The sequence below is a fragment of the Myotis yumanensis genome, unplaced genomic scaffold (assembly GCF_028538775.1).
Source record: "Myotis yumanensis isolate MYYU_CA2020_CCGP unplaced genomic scaffold, mMyoYum1.0.hap1 SCAF_1, whole genome shotgun sequence".
Lineage (NCBI taxonomy): Eukaryota > Metazoa > Chordata > Mammalia > Chiroptera > Vespertilionidae > Myotis > Myotis yumanensis.
In genome coordinates, this window is record NW_027223752.1 from 64,165,717 (window position 1) to 64,190,226 (window position 24,510).

The 24,510-nt window shown below is 41.2% G+C and overlaps 1 protein-coding gene across 4 annotated transcripts in view; it reads left to right on the forward strand.

Moving 5' to 3' along the window:
* Positions 1-24,510, forward strand: part of ATP8B4 (ATPase phospholipid transporting 8B4 (putative)) — a 214,855-nt gene that overhangs the window by 106,814 nt on the left and 83,531 nt on the right. For 3 of the 4 annotated variants that reach the window (XM_070423207.1, XM_070423198.1, XM_070423188.1), the window contains exons 11-13: positions 10,274-10,432; positions 19,916-20,004; positions 22,507-22,703. In XM_070423207.1, the coding sequence (XP_070279308.1) occupies positions 10,274-10,432; positions 19,916-20,004; positions 22,507-22,703 (445 nt within the window). The remainder of the gene's footprint in view (positions 1-10,273; positions 10,433-19,915; positions 20,005-22,506; positions 22,704-24,510) is intronic. The other variant, XM_070423218.1, reaches the window with a different exon arrangement.

Genomic DNA, 24,510 nt, shown 5'->3' on the forward strand with positions numbered 1-24,510 from the left:
AAAGAGCCAGGGGCTGTCAAATTCAAAACAACCGAGTGGACGACCAAACAGGCTGAGTGGGGCAACAAGGCCGGCAGGCCAGTTAGTGAGGGCCGACCAAACAACTGAGCAGCAGGCTGCATGGGGCGACCAGGCCAGAAGGGGAGTTAGTGAGGGATGACCAGGCTGGCGGGGGGTGGGCAGTTAGGGGTGACCAGGCTGGCAGAGGGAAGCTGTTGGGAGCAACCAGGCTGGCAGGGAGGGAAGTTAGGGGCGACCAGACCAGAAGAAGGGGTCAGTTGGGAGTGACCAAGCCAGCAGGGGGGAAAGTAAGGGGTGACCATGCTGGCTAGGGGGGGCAGTTAGGGGCACCCAGGCCAGTGGGGGGGGGGCAGTTGGGGGTGACCAGGCTGGCAGGGGGGGCAGTTAGGGGCAATCAGATTGGCAGGCAGAGGTGGTTAGGGGTGATCAGGCTGACAGGGGGCCAGTTAGGGGCTATCAGGCAGGCAGGATGGTGAACAGTTAGGAGCCAGAGGTCCTGGATTGTGAGTCGGACATCCCCCGAGGGGTCCCGGATTGGAGAGGGTGCAGGCTGGGCTGAGGGGATCCCCCCACCCCATGCACAAATTTCGTGCACCAGGCCTCTAGTGTAGAATTATAAAATGTCTCCATATGTATTACATGTTTCTTTAGATTCTTTTACTCCCCCATTGTTTTTCTAGTTTGTCTTTTTTTGGCTCACTTATTCACCTTTGTTATAATGGAGTATCAGTAGATTTCAGAGTTTCTTCTGGTAACTAGAAGAAGACTTCCTTGTATCATGGGAATTAAAACCAGATGTTGCATTCTTTCTTTTGAATTAAAAATATAATGTCAGCGTTAGGAAATGGCCTGCTTAGCTATCGCAAGGTGATGTAGCTATGGCAAGGTTACATGTGAGCATGCCTGTCTGTGCTAAGTATATCTTTTAGCTTGTGACTTTGGGGCAAATCTGGGTATGGCATTATTTTTGCTTCTGAGACTTGCCAAGATACTTTATCTAGCACCAAATTACAGTGTTCTGTCCTTGAATCATAAGTGCACATCTTCCAAGTATCTGAAGACCCCAAGTGTCCCTCTCTTATCCTTAGAGAAATCCCCACCGAAACTCCAAATTGGGGACACCAAGGGTCAAAACTGAGATGGGTGGGGTCTCAGGATAACTCTCATAAGTTTCCCTGCTCCTGTACTTTTGCACCTAAACCCAAGGACAGTGTCTTCTTGGTGGCCTCCTTAGGTATGATATGAGCTTTCATTCATTCTTTTATTTCACTCATTTACTCAGTCACCTGTTCATTCACTCAATAAATGTATCTTTAACACAATGCCAAGGGATTTGCAAAGCTTGGGAATGCAGTAGTTAATAAGTCAGATTAAGCCTTGTTTTCATAGAGCTTATAGCTCAGGGGAGAAGACAGACTTGAGCATGAGCTCATGCCCAAAGAAGACTTTACTTAGGAAGGTTCTAAAGTTCTCAGGCCCTAAACATAATGTTGACATATGAACAAGTGCTCACTATGTATCAGGTACCATCCTATATAGTAAAAGATTAATATGCAAATAGACCGAATGGCAGAACAACTGAACAACCAGTTGCTATGATGTGTGTTGACCACCAGGGGTGTGTGTGGAACATGGCAGGTGTTGGCCATGGCGGAATGGTGGAGCAGGTGAGTGGGGCACCAGACCAAGGCGGGGTGCCGGTCACTGTCATTGGGGCGAGCCTCTGGTGGTTATGGAAAATTCTTTGCTCCTACACGCTGAGGTCTTGCCCAGCATTCACAGCCATTGCTAGCACCAGAGTTGCCGCTCGCACCCACTGCTGGTGCCTGGTGCTGGTCCCCATCACTTGGACCCATCAGCGGGTGCGAGCAGCAGTGGCTGTTGGCCCTGATTGCCCCTGAGGGCTTCTCCACCTCCCCTCCTGAGGGGTGATCAGGGCAGCAGCTGCTGCTCATGCTCACACCCACTGATGGTGCCGGTCCTGCTTGCACCTGCTGCTGGCGCTGGCCTCAATCGCTCCATGCCATCAGCAGGTGTAAGCGGGACTGGTGCCATTAGCGCGTGGGAGCAGCGGTGGTGGCGGGAGTGGGGCTGCTGGCAGACAGGGGACCAGGGGCTGTGGAGGGAGGGACTGTGTGGGACCACAGAGGATGGGGCGAGACCTGTCCCTGTGTCTATTGCAGCCTTGTGGCCCAGAGTTCCTTTCAAGGTGCGCAAATTCGTGCACTGGGCCCCTAGTCCTATCTAATAATAGACAAACAGGGTAATTGACCGTACCTTCCCATTGGCTAATCAGCGAGATATGCAAATTAACTGCCAACAAAGATGGCGGTTAATTTGCATATGTAGGCACGAAATGGCAGAGTGAAGACTGAAGGCAGCTCTGGCTGGAGCAGCGAAGACTTTGAAAGCGGCTCTGGCCGGAGCGAAGGCCTGGGTCCCTGGTGCCAAAGGAAAACCGGTGCAGGCAGCCAGGGGAAGGGAAGGCCTATTGCACGAATCTTTTCATGCAACAGGCTTCTAGTGTTAAATAATTGCATACAGCCCTGTTAAATCCTGACAGCCCTGGAGGAAGATATTATTATTATTACCTCTAGCTATGACAAGGACTCTAGATCCTGATAAATCGAATAACTTTCCCAATGTCACAAGGTTACTAAGTGGAGAAGCCAGAATATGAACCCAGGACTGCCGGCAAAGCCTATTCTCCAAAAGGACATGGCACAAGAGGTTCTAAACTACAGTGGAGACAGCAATGGAGAATTGGGGGAATTAACATGACAGCAAAGCCCCTGAACAGTCTCGGGTTAGGGTAGGGTAAGACATAGATGATAAGAATACTCTAAACCTAAAGGTGCAAAGTTAATCACCAGACATCAATTCTTTCCAGGACTCAGATGACATTGTCATATTTTTAAAAAGTAGCACTGTTCTCAGTGGTCTTGAATGTTAGGATCCCTGACAAGAGTTTATAGAGTGGTGGCAAAACATAGAGACCAGTACATGCGAGGTAGAGTTGGATTTTGGTAGGTAAACTCATTTATTTGAAAAGTTTTCACATAAATATTTTTACATGTTTTAAACATCAGAAAAAAAACTGGTCTGTACTTTGTTGAACTTTATAAGAACAGATACATAGCTTGTTTTAATATTAAAATACATGTGAAAATAGAGTGGGCTTTGATTTTTTTCATGTGAAAATCTTATGGGAATTGATAAGTTTTTACAAATAAGTAACTGGAAATAGTTGCCAGCTACACATTTGTCAACTGGTCATTTTTATGCCTTGGGGAGAGCCCCGGCTGTAAATTGTCCAAATGTGTTTAAGAATCTTTCATATGTTGTTACTGACTGAACTAAGATCTGTTTTTTGCAACTTATGACAAGTTTACATATTTTGTATGACTGTTAATACTGAGTTCTGAACTGGGGAAAGGTTGACTCTTTATTTCAGGAATCTTTGTGTATTTTGTGGTCCTTTCTAAAGAATAGCATGTGTGTAATTAAAACAGTAAAAAACAAACATCTCTTTTTGGTTAAAAACAAAACAAAAAGGTTTGGTTAGCATCTTGTAAGTTTTTTACCTACCAGATAAGTTTCCCATTCACCTGAACATAACCCAGCAGCATAGCAGAGTCCGTGTAAGGACAGGAAGAATAACTTCCTTCTTTATTGCTGCTGTTGATGTGGTCATGATGGTGGTGATGATGGGTGGCTGAGGCTTGATGTTTGAAGAATAAAGAGGCTTTAGAAAATAGGAAGGTGACACTCTTCTTTCTAAGAAAAAACAATTTATCACAATTATCATGGCAACAGTAGTGGGCAATCTTCTAAACTTTAAGAAGCTCTTGGCTGGAGAAATGCTTAACCAGCAATAATGATGTTTTACTTAATGGATGATTTGTCTTATGGAAGAGTTGCAATGCAAATAATCAAGAAATATTGCTGATAATAATATACATAGAGAAATAAAGCCAACTTCTCTGTAAAATCATGGAATACTGGGCACTGAGCACCATTTTCATGATAAGCTACCAATTTCCACTTGGAGGTAAATACTTTAGTTTTTAGGTTGCTAATCAATGAAAGATCTAGCTGACTACAGTGAGAGTGCTGAGGAAGGCCCGGAATGAAATCTTGGGGATTTTGCTCAGCATGGACCTAGAGCATTTCTGTGTGATTGTGAACTGCATGACTTGCTACCTGCTTTCATGTGTGTTCTCTTCAGTAGTTGACTGGCTAGTTTGATTATATTTGTACTTCATCAATAACATAATTTCCCCCAGTTGTCCTATTGCCAATTAAAGATGACTTACGTTCTAAACATGTTTTTAGTGCATAATTATGTGAAAAACAATGCTGTTTTTCCTAAACAATTTTCTCATCCATTGTCAACCTGTTTACTGTCCGTTACTCTTCCCTGATATAATTAGCAAAAGGAAGAGGCTCCTAAAAATTTAGTCCTTATTATGCTTTATGGCTGGGGTATCTTCTAATGGTTTTGGTTGCTTCTAATGTGCTTTAAGGTTCCTACCCCCGCCACCGCGCCCCCTCTTCCCCCCCAACCCACAATGTTCTCAGATCCATTTTTATCCCTTTAGAGTTAGACCAGTTTAAGCTCTCCACTGTGGTTGGGCTATTAGGTTTCCAACACCCTTTTATCATTATTACCACGGACATATACCCACTTCTTTCATGTATCCTAGATCTACTCTAATGCCCATCACATCTCCCAAACATCTGACACTTTTTCTTTTCATCTCGCTAACAAATGTTTGTTAAGATCCTATTATGTAGGTTAGGGAATGTAATAGGTTATGGAGATACAGAAGTGAATTCAGTGCACCTTCAAAGGAACCTGTTCACCCCTTTTGGAAAGGGGCAGAAAAGAATTTGGGAAGCTGCATTTTATGCTAACAGGTCTAAGAAAGGGGAAGCTGAGCACATCTGAAGTTAAAGTGTGTAATTTGGCTTTGTTCCTGCCATTTTGTTTTGATGGGCCCAGTGTTTAGTACTTACGTCACTGGGACCACATTCATCAAGATAGGCTGAATTGGGGCTTGGCCTTTAAGAACCTAGGCAGAACCCCTTGGCCTTACTGCCTGATCCTGTCTAGAACCACAACCTTGGTGTCAGGCCCGGAGGCTGGATGAACCTTGGGACCTCAGAGCAGCAAGCCAACATGTTCAAGACTGCATTTGCCTGCATGTCGGTCTTTGCTTGTGACAATAAAAAGATAAAATAAGCCTTTTTAAAAAATTCCTATTGGCAGGGATTGTGTATCATGATTTTCCCCAAAGCACTTTTTATTTTTAAAGTGGCCAAGTTTGAAGTCTGAGAAATTGAGTCTTAGGTAAAAAAAAAACTGGAATAAGCTTTGAGGTTTGCTGTCAACCTGTTATTTTATGTAGGTTTGTCAAGGTTGTAAAAAATTCAGGAATAAAAATTATTGGTCAAGAAAAAAGGATACTGAATTCTTAGAATTTAGAAAAAGGTCTCCTCTTCCACCACATAATTGTCCAAACAACTTGGGCCAGTTGAAATCAGTTTTAGTTTACTTTGTATTATCATTGATAGACCATAATGAGAATAACCAGAATTCAGCCACTTCCCTTCAGATAAAAAATTACTTTGTACAGGTTATTTAGCTTCACCCAAACCCTCCTCTCAGCACTCTCTCATCTACCAGTGGCTGTCTGGGAAGACACCAGTGAGTGCCTAAGTGAGGGCATCGAGGCAACACTTGTATTATCCTGGGGAAAGGGAGGTGGTATTTGGAAAAGCAGTCCTAAGGCCACAAGTTGATCATTTCTTTCAAGGTTTTTATTTTATTTTATTTTTCTTTTTTTCATGGTTTATTTTTTTATTTTTCTTTTAAATTTATTTTTAAAAATTTTTTTCATTACAGTTGACATTCAATATTATATTAGTTTCAGGTGTACATCCCAGTGATCAGATATTATATAACTTACTAGATGATCATCCTGATAAATCTCATACCCATCTGACACCATGCATAGTTATTAGAATACTATTGACTGTATTCCTCATGCTGTACTTTATATCCCCATGACTATTCTGTAACTACCAATTCATATTTCTTAATCTCTTCAGCTTTTTCACCCATCTCCCAAACTCCTTTCCCATCTGGCAACTGTCAAAATGTTCTCTGTATGTATGAGTCTGTTTCTGTTCTACTTATTTATTTATTTTGTTTTTTTTTTAGGCTCAATTATTGATAGATATGTATGTATTGCCATTTTATTTTTTATATATCCTTCTTCGTCTTCCTCCTCCTCCTCCTTCTTTTCCTTTTCCCCTTCCTCCTCCTCCTTCTCTTAAAGAATACCCTTCAACAGTTTATGTAATACTGGTTTGGTGGTGATGAACTCCTTTAGTTTTTTCTTATCTGGGAAGCTCTTTATATGTCTTTCCATTTTAAGTGACAGCTTTGTTGAGTAGAGTTGGTTTGAAGGTCCTTGCTTTTCATCACTTTGAATATTTCTTGCCAATCTCTTCTGGCCTCAAAGTTTCTTTTGAGAAATCAGTTGACAGTCATATGGGTACTCCCTTGTAAGCAACCAACTGCTTTTCTCTTGCTGTTTTAAGATTTTTTCTCTTTGTCTTTAAACTTTTGTATTTTAATTATGAAGTGTCTTGATGTTGGCCTTTTTGGGTTCATCTTGTTTGGGACTGCTTTTTCTGGACTTGTATGTCTATTTCCTTCACCAGGTTAGGGGTTTTCTGTCATTATTTCTTCAAATAGGTTTTCAATTTCTTTCTCTCTTCTCCTCTTGGCAAACCCATGATGTGAATATTGGTAAGCTTAAAGTTTTCCAAGAGGCTCATTTTTTTTAAATTATTTTTTTCTTTTGGTTGTTCTGATGGGATGAATTTTGCTTCCTTACATTCCAAATAGCTATTTTTGATTTTGGTTTCATCTAATCTACTGTTGATCCCTCTAAATTATTCTTCATTTAAGTTAGTGTATCCTTCATATATGACTATTTTTTTCTTATGGTTTCCATGTGATTTTTTTATGCTGTTGAAATTCTCTCTAAATTCATCTACTCTTCCCCTAAATTCATTGAGCATACTTATAACCAATGTTTTGAACCCTGAATCTAGTAGATTGCTTGTCTCCATTTTGTTTAGTTCTTTTCCTGGAGTTTTGTTCTGTTCTTTCATCTGGGACATGTTTCTTTGTCTCCTCATTTTAGCAACCTCGCTACATTTGTTTTGATGCCTTAGGTAAACCTACTACATCTCCCAGGCTTATTAGAGTGGCCGAATATAGTAGGTGTCCTGTAGGGTCCAGTGGTACAGCCTCTTGATCACCCAAGCTGGGCACTCCAGGTGTACTCCCCACCTCCTGTTGTAGTTGAATCTTGATTGCTGTTGGCACATCAATGGGAGGTATTTACCCCTAGCTCAATTGACTGAAAGGGCTGGCTGTGCCCACTAGGTCGGATCAGCTATGCAGGGTTCCACACCATGAAGCAGGGCTTACTTCAGTGGGCTCTAAGGCCTACTGAGTCTGCCCCTTGACTGTATCACTTGTGGAGGTGGTTGGGTGGTGCTTTGATGTGGTCTGAAGCTTTCCACCAGATACACTGACTCTGGGGCCTTGGAGAGGTGCAGGCCAAGGTCACTCGCCACCTGTGTTCTGCCTGGGACACTCAGCATTAGCTACAGAGCAATCTGCATGTGGCTGCTATTTGTGCTGGGCTTGGAGGTGCCCAGGGAAGACCAAACTGTGAACCAAAGCTGGCTGCTGTTAGTGTCAGGCCTGGGGCCACTTAGCTAGTGTTACAGGGCATGCCCAGGCCAGGTGCTACTTTTAAAAGAGCTTTTTGTAAAGTCTGATGCATGAGCCAAGTTAGGCCATTCATATGAAAAAGCCACTTGAAGCAGCTGGGATGGGTTAGCAAGCTGTGTGGGGTAGGGTCTCAGAGAATCACCAGGACAGGATGAACAGTAGTAGTCAGATTGATGGAGACTCAGATATGGCTCCTGCCTGCAAATTCTGTGGAATAAGTTCTCAGAAAAGGAACAATGGCCTCTGCCAGCACTTCTGTTTGGGAAAAAGCTGCCCCTCCAGCTCTCATCCTGATGCAAGATGATTCAATTCCTTCTTGTATGTCCCGGTGCCTTTTGAGCTACTTCCCCAGCACTGGAACTTAGAGGGAGTGAGTCCAAGTAAGTCCATACACAAGCCCTTTAAGAAGAACTGCTTGGGACTCCAACAGCCCTCTGTCTCACGCAGCCACAATCCCCACTGGTTTTTACAGCCAGAAGTTGTGGGGCATCTCTTCCTGGCACCAGAACCCTGGGCTGGGAGGCCTGGTGTGGGGCTGGGACCCCTTGCTCCTCATGGGGACCTCTGCAGCTGAGATATCCTTTCTGATTTTGTCTGCCACACCTGGGTGTGAGACCAGCCTGTTTCTCATCTCCACTCCTCCTACTAGTCTCAATGTGGCTTTTATATAGTCTTAGTCCTAGGACTTCTGTTCAGCTAGATTTTAGGTGGTTATGAATGATGATTTTTCTGTAGTTTAGTTGTAATTTTGATGTGGTTGTGGGAGGATAAGAGTACCACATTTACCTACGCTGCCATCTTGGGCAGAAGCCTGTTTTTTTTTTTTCATGCAAGATCTATTAATATTAGTAAACTGGTTGGTCAGAAGTGATAAGACCATGTGAAAACTGGCTGATGTCCCCTAGGTCTAAGAGTTTTAAAAGGAAAATATATCCTAGGAAGGAAAAGGGGCCTATGTAAGAATGTTCTAAGTTTAGAAGGTGTTTGGTGAGTGGTGTAGCAGTATAATACAGCAGTTCTCTAGGCGGGGCTGGTCTCCTTTCCCTTCAATCAGTGCTGAAGACATGCCTCCGTTTTTTCGTTTCCAAATGCCATTTATTATGTTCCAACCTACTATTTGGCTTCTGATTAAATACATGTATTTTAATTGTTTTTGAGAGAAAGAATTTTATAGGTACTAACCTGTTTGGATCTACCCGCAACCCCCTTTTATATTCCTTACTTATAAAAATTTAAACCTCAACTGTTTGCAGTACAAATGTTATGTTTTTAATTAAAGTTATCAGGTTGACATTGGCTAATAAAATTATATAGGTTTTAACTGTACAATTCCATGCTATGTCATTTGTATATTGCATTGTGTGCCAACAACCACCCAAAGTCAAAATGTTTTTGATCTAATAGTTATATTTTGTGACAGGGTCCATAGAAGATTACTTCTGGTTTCTTTTTCTACCAGGAGAATACCCACCCTGAAAGTGTATATTCTTATTGAAATAGTGGAACAAGTTGATTCATTGATTTGGAATGGGCATGCCCTTGGTTTGGAATGGGCTTGGAATTTAAAACAACAAAACAAAACTAGATACATCTTCTGGCCAGGTTGAGGCAAGTTATATGGTGTCTTTGAGAGTCTCCAGAACTCTGAATCTAATCAAGATAAGAAGCATAGAACAGCTGAAAGGAATCACACGTATTCTCAGGCACATGTAGCAAACAAGGCCCAGGTTTCCTGGGGGTGAAATATTGCAAAACCCTTAAAATTCTGATTATGAGCCTAGAAAAACCTGATTAACTTTGGCTGTGAAACTGAAAGTATACCATCTAAACCTATGGGAGAGTTTACATTAAATTAAAAGTGATGGGATAAGAAAAACTTTTAGGACAGTCCACACTTAATTTTGTCAAAGGTCATTGTTACAAACTAAAAGTAGAGAGAAGTGATTTTTTTTAAGTTAAAAAAAATCCCATGTTTCTTGAGCTTTCTGTTTTTATTCAGACAGCGCAGTAAGCTATGTTTAAAACATTTGATGGGCTTCTATCTTTGTACCTTCTAACTTATTTTTCCTAGCACAATCTTGTACATATAACTCTGTGTTGTCTAAAAGAGAAGGTAAAGCCTGGCCAATGTGGCTCAGTGGTTGAGGGTCAACTTATGAACCAGGAGGTCACAGTTCGATTCCTGATCAGAGCACATGCCCAGGAGGGTGTGTGCAGGAGGCAGCCGATCAATGATTCTCTCTTATTGTTGATGTTTCTATTTCTCTCTCCCTCTCCCTTCCTTTCTGAAATCAATAAAATAAAAAGAGAGAGAGAGAGAAGGTAAAATATACTGTGTCTGAGAAGTAAGGTGGTAACAAAATACTGTGGGCTTCTAAAGAGAGTTCAAGGTAACTCATAAAAAGGCTTTTAAAATTATTTTTCATTTTGCAGGGATTGTTGTCTGTGAGGCACCTAACAACAAATTAGATAAATTCACGGGAGTTCTCTCTTGGAAGGACAGTGAGCACTCCCTCAACAATGAGAAGATAATCCTGAGGGGCTGTGTGCTGAGAAACACCAGCTGGTGTTTCGGAATGGTTATTTTTGCAGGTAAAGCTGACTGCCGAGGACTGGTTGGGGTCGGGGAGTGGGGTGGGGGCCCTTCCTGACATCTGGGGCTTTCCAGGCTAGATGAACGCAGTGCTTTAATTTACCTGCATTGACTGCAGAGTGCAGGGCACTGGGGGAAGACACCAATGCTCTGGAAATAATCTGTGTGGTCCCACTGTGTAAGGAACCATGAACTTATGAACATCATGAACTTATTCCTAAGGCTGCTTGGCCCTGAGTTACTAGTGGGTGCTAGATGCCTACAGTTTAATTTCTCTTTCGTTAACCCCATCTCAATCATCTTCATCATATATGTATTAATCAACTTGCCTTTAAAGTGGGGAAATACTACGAAAGAAATCCCCCTGCTCTGCTGCTAATTTTGTAGTCTGCAAAGGTCAAATAATTCTTTTGGAAAAGCTTCCTTGGAGCTTCTGCAATCATTTCTGTTTATACTCCAAAGCGTCTTCTATTATTCGTCAATAGGACAGTGAGCCTTGGAAAGTCTGTGTGATGGAGGTGGGGTGGGAATCAGGGGAGAGAGGGGAGGTACCTCTTCCTCTTCCTGCTGGCCACTTCTTCCATTCCCTATTTTATTTCTATGGGCCCAAGGTGGCCCTCTCCTGCTAAGGAAGCTTACAGTAGCACCATTTCATAAAGACACTCAAATTGTACTCATGGCTTCAATTGCCAGCCCTTGATTTTTAAAATGCTGTTTATCGTGACACCAAATTAAGATATGTTTTGGGCCCGTTGACTATATGTGCAATCAAAATTGGAATGTTTTTCTTAACTGACTTTCCTCAACAACAACAAAATGCTCATTAAAGACTCAAAAGGGTTCCAAACCTGGAAAAGTCCTCCCATTTCTTTCTAAATGCTCTCAGCTGTGGGTGTTAGCAAGGTTCTTGCTGCTTGGGACATTGCCATTGAGAGGACTTGGGAAATCCCTGGAAATGAGGCAGTGCGCGTGCTTTTATCTGGGAATGAATCTGGGTTAATAATTCTCTCATCAGATGCTTTCATCCTTTTGTCATGGAAATAAACCTATGTCATATATTTCTTCATTTGCGTCTTTCTTGCATTGAGTGAAAGAGAGAGCCAAGCTTATACACTAACCTTTGTTTACCTTCCTACTTAATAAAGGAGAGACTTATTGAAGGTTCTCTGATGGGAAGGACCCTCCTAGTGTTGTAATGTACCCCGCGAATCACAGAAAGACGCCTCAAGAACTCGAATTAAAGAGTCACATTTATTGCAATCCGGGACTATGAGGGGCCATTCCCAAATCTCATAGTGATAAGATGGTGGCAAAACCAGACTTACATAGGCAAATATCACAAAGGTATTGATTACATCTCAAGGTTTGGAATGGGGAACCTGGTTTGCAAAAAAGCAGTTTACAGAAGCAGAATTAAGCATGTTAATTATAGTTTTGGGTCTCGGGGTCACTGAATTGACAGAAACACCTTATCTAGAGCTTTCGGGTTTTGAGAACACTGAGTTGCCAGGAACTCATTATCTAGAGCCATCGAGGTAATTTAGAGTAATTGCGCTGTCCTGGTCTTGGGACCACTGAGTCAACTGGAACGCATTATCTGTGGCCACTAAAACAATTTAGGATAATTGTGCTGTCCTGTTTCCCAGGCACAGAAGAATGTGCTTCGATAACCAGTAAGATCACAATCAACGGGATAGTCACGTTACAATCAATAAGGCATTCAATCGAATGGGATGGCTTATACAATTTAGAAAATCAAAGTAACCTGTCCATTGTTAAACAAAGCAAATAGATACCATACTTCACTAGTTTGCTCTCTGTCGTCATAGAGATGGGAATGCTTCATCCTAAGAATGGGCTGTAGCCCAACATTTTGTTTGCATTTGTATGATCTTGTTTGAAAAGATGGATTCAGGACTATGGTTCAGCTACAGCGTGTTAAGCTAGGACAGCTGCTGTGAACCATACAGGGGCCAAGTGTTCCTTCATAAGGTTGACTCTCTGGGAAAATGCTCCTACATAGAAGGAAGGGGGGTGGTAAGTTGAGCAGGTCTCCCTCTCAGTAGTATAACAGAAAGTTTGCACAATATTGAATTGGACAGATCTGGGTTCAGACTTGTTTACCAGCTGTAGGATGTTAAACTTTGGCCACTGAAACTTCCAAAGCTTTCGTTTTCTGCTCTAAGTGGGGAAATAATAGGTACATTAGACAGTCATTGTAAAAACTCAGTGAGACAATGCATATGATAAGGGGATGCTTGGCAAATGTTTTCCGTTCTTCCCTGCTTCTTCCTTCCTTAGGCATCAATTCAGAGTGCATAGGCTGGGAAAATGTACTGCTCTTTGAATCTTGGCAGAGGGAAGTCGGGGAACACCCTCTTTCTTTGTGATGTGGCCTGGATGTTTCCTGGCAGGAAACCTTCATTTGGCAGATATTTGAATGCAGAGAATGCCTCCATTGTCTTTCATCTGGGCACAAATGTTGAATAAAAGCTTTCCTAGAATGATGGCAGGCAGAGGAATGGATGGTTTCATCATTGCCAAAGTTGCACAGATGACTGTCTCAGAACCCGTAAGTCTTGAGACATCTAATGGAGAAACTAGTTCCAGGTAAACACCTAGATGTTCTGACAGTTATCCAAAATAAATTTTTAACTATTCTTTCTGTATTATTACTCTAATTATACCTACCATTGAGGATTGTGAAAGGAATATAGTAGAGACAGACATGGTTTACTTTACAAATCTATAATTTAGGAGGGTCTAATGTACATTATCACCTAGGCCATGCCTGCCTGGTAATGACTTTTCCTTTGTACCCAAGAGAGGAGAAAGTCTGGTTTCTGAGGGTAGTATACTTATTCGTTTAAGGTGTTCCCTCCATCTTGGCACATAGTAGATTTTTTTTTCTGAATGTCTTCTATTTGCCCCTCCAGATCCACTGTCACCCTTCTCCACTCTTCTCTCTGGCCTAGAAGCTGACTTGTATGGTTTATACTCATAGGTTTCCTTGAACTTTGGCTTTTATTTGGGCCATGGTCATTGGGGATCCCTGGGAAGAGATAGATCAAAGGGAGAAGGAAAGTTGAGATCAAAGTATTTATTCTTCCTGACTTTCTTTCTGAAGTCACTTCAAGTTAGCTGGGTCCCTCAATATAAAGTTATTCTTCTAAAGGCTGCAAATTCTACATACGTCTTTCCTTTTTTTAAAATTAATTAATTAATTTATTTTTTTATTGCTAAAAGTATTACAAAGGGTATTACATATGTGTCCTTCCCCCCACCCGCCCGCCCTTGACAATCCCCTGGCCTCCCTTACACCCCAGTGTCTTATGTCCATTAGTTATGCTTATATGCATGCATTCAAGTCCTTCGGTTGATCTCTTACCTCCCTCCCTCCTGCCCCCCAACCCTCCCTGGCCTTCCCACTGCAGTTTGACAATCAGTTTGAGGCAGCTCTGCCTCTGTATCTATTATTGTTCAAAAGTTTGTAATGGTCTTTATTATCCATGAATGAGTGAGATCATGTGGTATTTTTCCTTCATTGACTGGCTTATTTCACTTAGCATAATGCTCTCCAGTTCCATCCATGCTGTTGCAAATGGTAAGAGTTCCTTCTTTTTTACAGCAGCATAGTATTCCATCATGTAGATGTACCACAGTGTTCTAATCCATTCATCTACTGATGGGCACTTAGGCTGTTTTCAGATCTTAGCTATGGTGAATTGTGCTGCTATGAACATATGGGTGCACATATCCTTTCTGATTGGTGTTTCTGGTTTCTTGGGATATATTCCTAGAAGTGGGATCACAGGGTCAAATGGGAGTTCCATTTTTAGTTTTTTGAGGAAACTCCATACTGTCTTCCATAGTGGCTGCACCAGTCTGCATTCCCACCAGCAGTGCACAAGTGTTCCTTTTTCTCCACATCCTCTCCAGCACTTGTCGTTTGTTGATTTGTTGATGATAGCCATTCTGACAGGTGTGAGATGGTACCTCATTGTTGTTTTGATTTGCATCTCTTGGATGATTAGTGACTTTGAGCATGTTTTCATATGTCTCTTGGCTTTCTAAATGTCCTCTTTTGAAAGGTGTCTATTTAGATCCTTTGCCCATTTTTTGATTGGATTGTTTATCTTCTTATTGTTAAGTTGTATGAGTTCCCTATAAATTTTGGAGATTAGGCCCTTATCAGATATGATGTTGGAAAATATGTTTTTCCACGCAGTGGGTTTTCTTGTTGTTTTGTTGATGGTTTCTTTTGGTGTGCAGAATCTTTTTATTTTGATGTAGTCCCATTTGTTCATTTTCTCTTTAGTTTCAAGTGCCCTAGGAGCTGTATCAGTGAAGAAATTGCTTCGGCATATGTCTGAGATTTTGTTGCCTTTGGGTTCTTCTAGAATTTTTATGGTTTCCTGTCGTACATTTAAGTCCTTTATCCATTTTGAGTTTATTCTTGTTATACGTCTTTCCTTTAAGGTCTAATAACAACTATCTCCACTCATTCCCTTCCTTCAAGAGAAATGTCTTGGTTGCTACCAAGTCATTGGTTTATTTCTTAACCTTTTGTCTTCCATGCACACTTTTGTATAGTCCCTTTATAAATAAACCTTTCTCTAATTATCCTTGTTCAATGTGTCATCTATTTCCTGTTTGGACTCTGAATGAGTCATTGTCTTAAATACACATTGATTAAATGAGTCAGTGAAGTAATGGACTATTTCATATAATTTTTAAAATAGTGTTCAAGAGCAAGAGATTAAGAGTTAGCTAAATCTGGGTTCAAATTCTGGCTCTGACACCTACTAGACAATAATCCTAGGCAAGTTACTTAAATTCTTTAAATTTCAGGTTCATTATTAGTAAGCTAAGGATAACTAATTTGTTGGCTTATCTTAAGCATTAGCTGAGAAAATAGATAAAGAGCACGTATGTACATTGCCTACCACATAGTAGCTACTTAATAAATTAATTCATTAAGCAATTATTTAATTGAGTGCCTACTATGTGTCAGGCACTATACTAATTACTCATTTGTGATTAAGAATGTGACTAAAACAAATACAGTCCCTTCACTCATGTGGTTTTGGATCTGATAGGAGACAGATACTTTAATGTCAAACAATTGTAGTCTTGAATATAGAATCCAAATGGAGATGAGTACTCTGAAGAAAAAGAACATGGATTCACAAGAGTATATAATGCAGGAACATGAAAGGAAAGAGCAAGTTAAGTAAAAGGCACATTATAGGTAAAGAACCTATGGCAGGCATGAGGATGGTGAAGTAAAAAATAAAACTTAAGCAGGCCAGTGTGGAGCATAGAGAGCAAGGAGGCTAGAGATGAATCAATGCCTGGAGACATGGGTGGGGGTTGGACCATGTAGGACCTTGTGGTCCATCTCCAGGATTTTGGTCTTTATCCTAAGAACATTGGGAAGCCATTGCAAGTTTTCAAACTAATGGTCTGTGTTTATGTGTTAAATTTCAAAAGTTCACTCTTGACTACAGTGCTTGTAAAGCTGATAAATAGCAGATCCCAGAAAAAATGTATGATTGTGGTAGGGAACGAAAAAAAGTATTGATTAGAGTTAGGGGAAGAGTGGATTTAGGGAGACAAAATTACTTTGGATTAGAGTATGAGTCATGGAGATAGATTAGATTCCTAGGTGTCTGTCAGCTTTCACAACTGGATGAGAATTGGTGCCTTTTACTAAGATGAGGAACTTTGGAGCATGGAGACCATGGAGTATAGAAATATACATATGCCTGGAGATTACAAGTTGGGCTGGACAAGGGCCACTTGAGAAGCCTGAGAAAGATTTAGGTGAAGATGTCATATAGGCACTTACATGTAGAGATCTAAATATATGGGTTTTTAGAGCTCAGGAGCAATTTGAGCTGGAGATATATATTTGGTCTATAAATGATAATTGGAATTGTGGTTTTGGTGAGATTTCCCAAGGAAGGTTGACTGAAAACGTAGAGAATATAGCCTCTACAAGCTTAATGAATCCCAGTATTTCATGGCTGAGTGGAGAGTGGTGGTCATCATGAAAGACAAAGAAGGAGCTACCAAAGAGGTAGGAGGAAAAGCAGGAGAAAATTGTAACAATGTGTGTTTCAAAAAGATGGGGTAGACAACAGCCAAAGGCTGCTGAGAGGTCAAAGAAGGCATAGGAGATATTGATGATAGCACCAGATCTGCTGAGTGGAGTGATTGACCCAGAAACTAGGTTGAGTAATGAGTAAGAGATAAGGAAACAAGGACTGTTGAGTATAGAAAAGTCTTTCAAGAGATGTACCTTTGAAGTCAAGAAGATATGTGTATATCAACATCTGTGCTGTGGATATCCTATATAATAAAGAGGTAATATGCAACTGACCATCACTCCAACACACAAGGTGGCTGCCCCATATGGACACAAGATGGCCACCATAAGATGGCTGGCAGGGGTGGGCAGTTGTGGGCAATCAGGCCAGCAGGGGAGGGCAGTTGGGAGGGACTAGGCCTGAAAGGGAGGACAGTTGGGGGTGACCGGGCCAACAGAGGAATGCAGTTGGGGGCAACTAGGCCAGCAGGAGAGGGCAGTTGGGGACCAGGCCTGCAGGGGAAGGCAGTTGGGGGGAACCAGGCCTACAAGGGAGGGCAGTTGGGGGTGACCAGGCCTGCAGGGGAAGGCAGTTGGGGGGGACCAGGCCTGCAGGGGAGGATAGTTAGGGGTGACTGGGCCAGCAGGGGAGGGCAGTTGGGGGCAACCAGGCTGGCAGGGGAGGGCAGTGAGGGGCAATCAGGCCGGCAGGGGAGCAGTTAGGCATCGATCAGACTGGTAAGGGAGTGGTTAGGGTGTGATCAGGCTGGCAGGCAGACAAGCGGTTGAGAACCAGCAGTCCTGGATTGTGAGAGGGATGTCCGACTGCCCCGTGGGATCGGGCCTAAATGGGCAGTCGAACATCCCTTGAGGGGTCCCAGATTGGAGAGGGTGCAGGCTGGGCTGAGGGGCAACCCCCCCATTGCACTAATTTCGTGCACTGGGCCTCTAGTCTATATAATAAAAGCCCAGCGACTGAATGGTGGAATAAGAACAACCAGTCGCTATGATGTGCACTGATCACCAGGTGGCAGACACTCAATGCAGGAGCTGCCCCCTGGTGGTCAGTGTGCTCCCACAGTGGGAGTGCCACTTAGCTGACCTGGATGAGTGGCGCTCCCATAGTAGGAACAGCCACTCAGAGGGCAGGTCCTCAGCTGCTCCACTGACTGGGATGAGCAGCGCTCCCACAGCAAGCTGATCCCTGTAGGCCACACCCTTCACCAGTGCATGAATCTGTGCTCTGGGCCTCTAGTATTTAAAGAAATGCTTAGAAATACATTAAATAGATTTTTTGCTAGTCTGGTGTGCATGTATGCCTAAGAAATGTAAATTTTAGCACACAGCTGTTAATATTTCAGCTTTTAGCAATCACAAACTTTATTTACTTTTTGTGATCTTTATTATAAAAGAAATATTTCCCACCCTCATTGTCCACATGATTTTAATAAATGATTTGAGAAAATGTGGGTGGTCTTTTTTACACAGAAGTGGCTGGGAATAGGGCACTGGGGTACAATTTTCAACTTAAGACAGTGAATTGTTCTGAGACCCAATCTTTGCTTCAATTTCTCTTCAAAGTAAATGAAAGTCTTTAAGGGTTGCTCATTTTACCCTGACTTTTGAAATGGAGTAAATTTTATGTATGCCTCCCATCCTTTCTTTTATTTCTCGTCCTCTCCTATATTAAATGGCTTCATGAATTGAAAATCATCAAGGAGGAAAATGATGTGAAGAGGGAAAACTAGAGAAATTGGGTATAATTAAAATTTAATCACTTCTATTTAGCATCTTTTTTGCCCACAAGAAATCTCTTTAGAAATATAGTCTAACATTCTCTTTTGTTAATCAACTAATAATTTACCTCTAAGGCAGTTAATAATATTCTTAGAATTCCTTGAACAAGGCACTTAGTTAGTATATCATGAGATAATGTATTGCATTTACCTGAAATTAATCTAACACAAGATTAAAACAATTCTTGCCCTTACATAAAGTACATATTATATACACAGTATGTAATACATAGTAAAGATTTAAATTATTTGCTCATTCATGGTTTGTAGTTATTCTAGTTTCTCTATTAAAGGCATCTCAAATCATTTTGAGAAACAGATTCAGAATTTGATTTCTTATTTTAATTTTTCATTTTTTATGTTAGTATTCTGAATTGTATTTATTATTACACTAGAGGCTCGGTGCATGAAATTAGTGCATGAGTGGGGTTCCTAGGCCTGACTGGCTATCAGGGTCAATTGGGGCCAGGCTGATCAGGGCTGGGCTGGAGAGGAGGCGACGGTCACCGGGCTGGGTGTGGAAGAAACGGCTGCCAGTTGTCACTGCCATAGTTGTCACTATGCGGTTCCCTGCCTCCCTCCCTCCTCCCCTCACTGCTGCGCCACCACTGTGGCGGGTGGGTGGCAAGCCAATTGGGGCCTGCCGGCTGAGGGGAGGATGGGGGACAGGAGGTTGGCCTCCAGCCCTAAGGAGGAAGTTGGCTCTCGGCCCTCCTGAAAAAGGGGCTGCATCCACCGCCACCCACTCCTGGTTCCCAGTCCCAGCCCGGGGGCTGGCGGGGAGGGACCGCAGGAGGTTGGTCAGCTGGGGGAGGTTGGCTGTGGGAGTGCACTGACCATCAGGAGGCAGCTCCTGCATTGAGCATCTGCCCCCTGGTGGTCAGTGCACATCATAATGACTGATCGTCTGGTTGTTCCAGTCGTTCCGGCCGCTTAGGCTTTTATATATATAGATTCTTTATAACATTTTCAAATTATTCATCACTTTGATTGACTTAATTATTTTTAACTGCTCCAAACTACAAAGATATTTGTACACAGATTTTGAAAAAAATACCATTTCTTTCTTTTTTTTTTTTAATATATTTTATTGACTTTTTACAGAGAGGAAGGGAGAGAAATAGAGAGTTAGAAACATCGATGAGAAAGAAACATCGACCAGCTGCCTCCTGCACATCTCCCACTGGGGATGTGCCCACAACCCAGGTACATGCCCTTGACCGGAATCGAACCTGGGACCCTCCAGTCCGCAGGCCGATGCTCTATCCACTGAGCCAAACCGGTTTCGGCAAAAAATACCATTTCTTAAATCTTTCAGCTACAAGTTCTCTCTGGATTTATTTTATACTAAGGAAACCAACTCTCTTGTAGTTTCCAGAGTTATTGTTAAGCCACTAGTTGAGAATCAAATACAACTTGGTAATGGCCCTTGCTTGCTCTTACAAAAAGTTAAATTATTTTGAAACATATATTCTTTTATTTTCAGGTACATTTGACATGAGTAGGAATTCCTCCTCTTCCTCCCTATCATCATTATCATCATCATCATCATCTAATCATTTCACAGTTGTTATTAAAAACATTTTTTTTTGCAGGTCCTGACACTAAACTAATGCAGAACAGTGGTAAGACAAAGTTTAAAAGGACAAGCATTGATAGACTGATGAATACTCTAGTACTATGGGTAAGTTACTATAACAAAAGAAAGCAATATCACTAGTCATTGTTATATTAATATATATTTTATATTTTGCTGGGAATTCTTTCAGAAGTCTACAATCTGCTTGTGTAGTGTATATTGGGGATTCTGCATTTTGGGCTCAGTTATATAGCCCTCTACTTTCCAGATTATGATTTCTTAACCATTTGTAGAGTTTCTTATGCGAAGTGGGTTTAGTGTTTATGGCTCTTCATGGTCTTGCAAGTTCTCCACATCTTAAAGGTTTGTTTTTGAGAAACAAAACATAACTTTAAGGTAGTTTGGTCTTTCTGTTGTCTTACTTTTGCTCACAGCCTCTCTACATAGCTTATGGACAGGGCTAACTTCCTGAGTGTGTGATCTGTTCAGCTGCACTGGGTCCCCACTCTGAAAGGCCTCATGTTAGTAATTGATCTGCTGTCACTATGTAGGTTTTTTTTTAAAGAAATTATTAATACATTTTTAACAAGGGGAGGTGTCACACGTTTTCATTTTGCACTGGGCCCTGAAAATCATGTAACTGATTCTACTTATGAATTCTCTGAGGCCTAAGTCACAGTTCTGCTTCATAAATGCTCCTATACCTCCTAGCTCATGCTTATCTCTGTCCTCTGAATATTATTTCTCCTCTGACTTTTTTGGAAATGATTTCCTCTACCACACACTAAAAAATGTCAGGAATTACTTGTATCCTACCCTTTTTTTAGTTAGTCTCATGGTACCTTAGGCTGTGGATCTGATACCTGATTTTTCATGTGATATTACTTTGTCTCCTTATGAAGGGATTAAGTTTCAGGACACTGACCTTGAAATATGAGGACAGGAACTTTGAACTATGTTTCCCCACCTGCCCCAAGACAGACTCACAAGTAATTATTTGCTTAACTGATATGTAACAGTGGGATTCTGAATAAGGAAAGAAGAAAACACTCTTATTTGGGCACAAAATATTGTCCAGGCTCTGATTTACTTTCAGTATTATCCTCAGACCTGGACTTTTCTCCTCTCCTCTTGGGGCTGAATCCCTTGGTCAAGGGGACATGCCAAGAAGGAGTCTGTGCCCCTTCTAGAATTTCCAACTTAAATGACCCTGAGCTCACTCCTAGGGCTTGCATGGGGATTGTATATCTATCCACCACAGAGTAAAATTACTGGGTTGTGAAGCAAGGACTGTCCCAGCTTTTTGTACGAGAATTGGATGATCCATTGGGGTATTAGAAGCTGAGTTGGTCCTTAAATTCAGGCATTTAATGCTAACTATCACCAATTTTAATGCTCTTACAGTAATTCAGTTAAATTAATTTGCAGTATTAGCCATTGAAAGAAAGAGGATACTGTATGATCCAGGTACCACACTGGTAGGATTTCAGGGATTCACAATTCTACTTTTCTCTAATACATGATTTTCTAATTGCCTTTCCCCAAACTTTGTCTTCTTAATATGGTTATCTTGTTCATGAGAGAAAAAAGAAGAAAGCAGTTCTAGAGCATCTGAATATTCTTTCATGGAGGAGAAAGGAAATCGGAGGGAAATGCGTTCCTATTCTTTAGCCCCACTCCTCCCTCCACAGTGGCTGGTTTCTGCTCCTATCACAGGGTGACACTTAGCAGAGCAAAGTCACCTGAACACCAAGTTCAGCTCAGGTCTTACCTTGTCCACTAACTTTGTGTTCTTCCTGTTTAAAGCTGGAATTTTGGGCTCACAAGGAACTGACTTTGCTGTATTTCTGTTTGCTATACCTCCAAAATGTCTGCTTTTCTAATACTGATACTAATCACAATGTAAGAGTCAGCTAATTTTTAGGTTGCATACTACCTTTTTTCCTTATTTCAAAAGGAAATATGTATGTTAGGAAATCTTTTAATTAATCCTTATCGTTCTTGTTGACCTTAGGTAAGTATTATGTAGCTAGAATTGTGTCTAAAAGATTTGCTCAGTCTGGGACAGTTCTTTATAACTGAACATTTTTTTCCTTTTGCTTTTGTGCTCGGGTGATTATATAACTTATTTAAACAGGATACTTTTGAAGGGGGAAGGAAGGAACCCTATTGCTATTAGATATAAACTGGGGTTGACCAGGGCACATCAGGACATATGAGCTTCTTTATTTAAGCCACTTAAATATATGTGCTCATTATGAATCAAAGAATTAAAGTTATTAGCTTTGTGACTGTGGACAAGTTATATAATTTTTCTGTGCTTTCACTGTATTTTTGTTTTTGTTTTTGACCAGTAAAATGTGGGAATGATTGTTCCTATCTCAGAGTCAATGGGAGAATTGAGGAAATATATGTAAAATATTTAGCTGAGTTCCCTACATAATAATGTTAAATTTTACTCCCATGATTAGTGATAAGTAAGAAGAGCTTTGTGTAACTTGCTTTTTAAATGACAATTTCTTGGTGTTAGATGTGCAATTAGATTGCATTGATATGACTAGTTTTGAGTTCAAGTTAACATTAACCAGACTTCTCTTCTCATTTCAGATATTTGGGTTTCTCATATGCTTGGGAATTATTCTTGCCATAGGAAATTCAATCTGGGAGAACCAAGTTGGGGACCAATTCAGAAGTTTCCTTTTCTGGAATGAAGGAGAGAAGAACTTTGTGTTCTCAGGATTCTTAACATTCTGGTCCTATATTATTATTCTCAATACAGTTGTACCCATTTCATTATATGTGAGGTAAGATGAGAGTTTATACTTTAGGGAAGCCATTTCACCAAAAGCCTTTGTTTGCGTAATCACTTTTGTTTGTTTTAAAATTACAACAGTGAGATAGTTGTCTTGTTCTGTTTATGATCTGCCACATCTGTTACAAATGAAGCAACTAAGCTGGTTAATCTGTTTAACTTTTACATTTTCAAATTACAATACATGCATTTTATTTTCTTCATTCAATTCATTTTCTCACGAATCTTTTTCTTTGGAGTATACGGCCTATAACATAATCTCATGCAACCTGATTGATTAGAATTGGGGTGATGTTGGTTAAGGAATAAAAGACTATTTGGAGAGCCCTAACTGGTTTGGCTCAGTGGATAGAGCGTTGGCCTGTGGACTGAAGGGTCCCAGGTTCGATTCCGGTCAATGGCATGTACCTTGGTTGTGGGCACATCCCCAGTTGGGGGTGTGCAGGAGGCAGCTGATCGATGTTTCTCTCATCGATGTCTCTAACTCTCTATCCTTCTCCCTTCCTCTCTGTAAAAAGCCAATAAAATATATTTTAAAAAAGACTATTTGGGGAGATCTATGGCGATGGTGCCTCCCTGCCTCTAGTCTGACTCCAGATATCTGGATTCAGATTCTATTCTACACTTACCAGCTCTGTCAGTCGGGCAAGTTGACTCGCCTTTTATTGCTTCAGTTTTCTCATTTTAAAAATAGAGAAAAATAATAGGATTGTCTGAGGAAAACAAACATGTAATGCTCTTAGAATGATGCCTGACACATTATAAGAGCTTAATGAATATTCATTTTTCCAATTACTGTTTGCAACTATAAATGAGTACACGAAGGAGTTGAAATATACAGGCAGTCCTCGGGTTACATCAGACCTCACGTATGTCATTTCATGGTTATGTCGTCATCTTCCATTTACAAAAAGTTATAAAAAGTAAAAAAGTTCGTCATTTTGACGTATGTACATATGTGCTTTATGTTTTTTATTATTTATTCACCACAAGTAAAGGTCAGGAATTGTTATCTTTCTTTTAATTTTTTTTTTACTGTTTCACTTCATTTACTGCTGTGTGTGTGCTCCATGTGAGTGACATAGGTGCTCATGTAGGTGGGTTCCGACTTACGGCGAAATCGCATTACGTCGTAGGAACAGATCTCCGACGTAACCCGAGGACCTACTGTAGTTGATGGTGCTTAACCATTGTTAAATAGAAGCATGATTCATAACTTCCACCACAACTTGATCTGTCATTTCTAGAGCTAAAATGGTCTCTCTTCATAGATAGACACACACACACACACACACACACACACACACACACACACACACACACACAGAGATACATACACTCATATATAGATGGATATAGATATATATGTGTATGTGAGTGTGTGTGTTTGATAAGTTGGCCCTAGAGTCTGTACCTGAGACATTTGTGATCCTAATTCTACCAAGGCTGAGCCAGGCAGTCCTGGAGAGGCTGGAGCCAACAGGAGAGTTGGTTGTTTGACTTTCCTCATCATCTGTATTTTAACAATACACAAAATCACCAGCTCTAAATCTCCACTAATTTTTATGAGCTTCTTTTTCTCTCTTTCCAAAATTCTAGCTATGATGAAGCAAGGGACGTTTAATGCACAAAATCCGCCCTTGTTTTGGATAGCGGTCAGAGAACTGAAATGTCAAGTTGTGGGAAATTGACTTGAAGTAGTGGCATGTGGCCATAACACCACACATTGCTTTGAGCCTTCTGGAACCGTGGTCAGAGTGGGCTCTATGTAAACAGTGTCCTACTGGCTCATCTTTGAT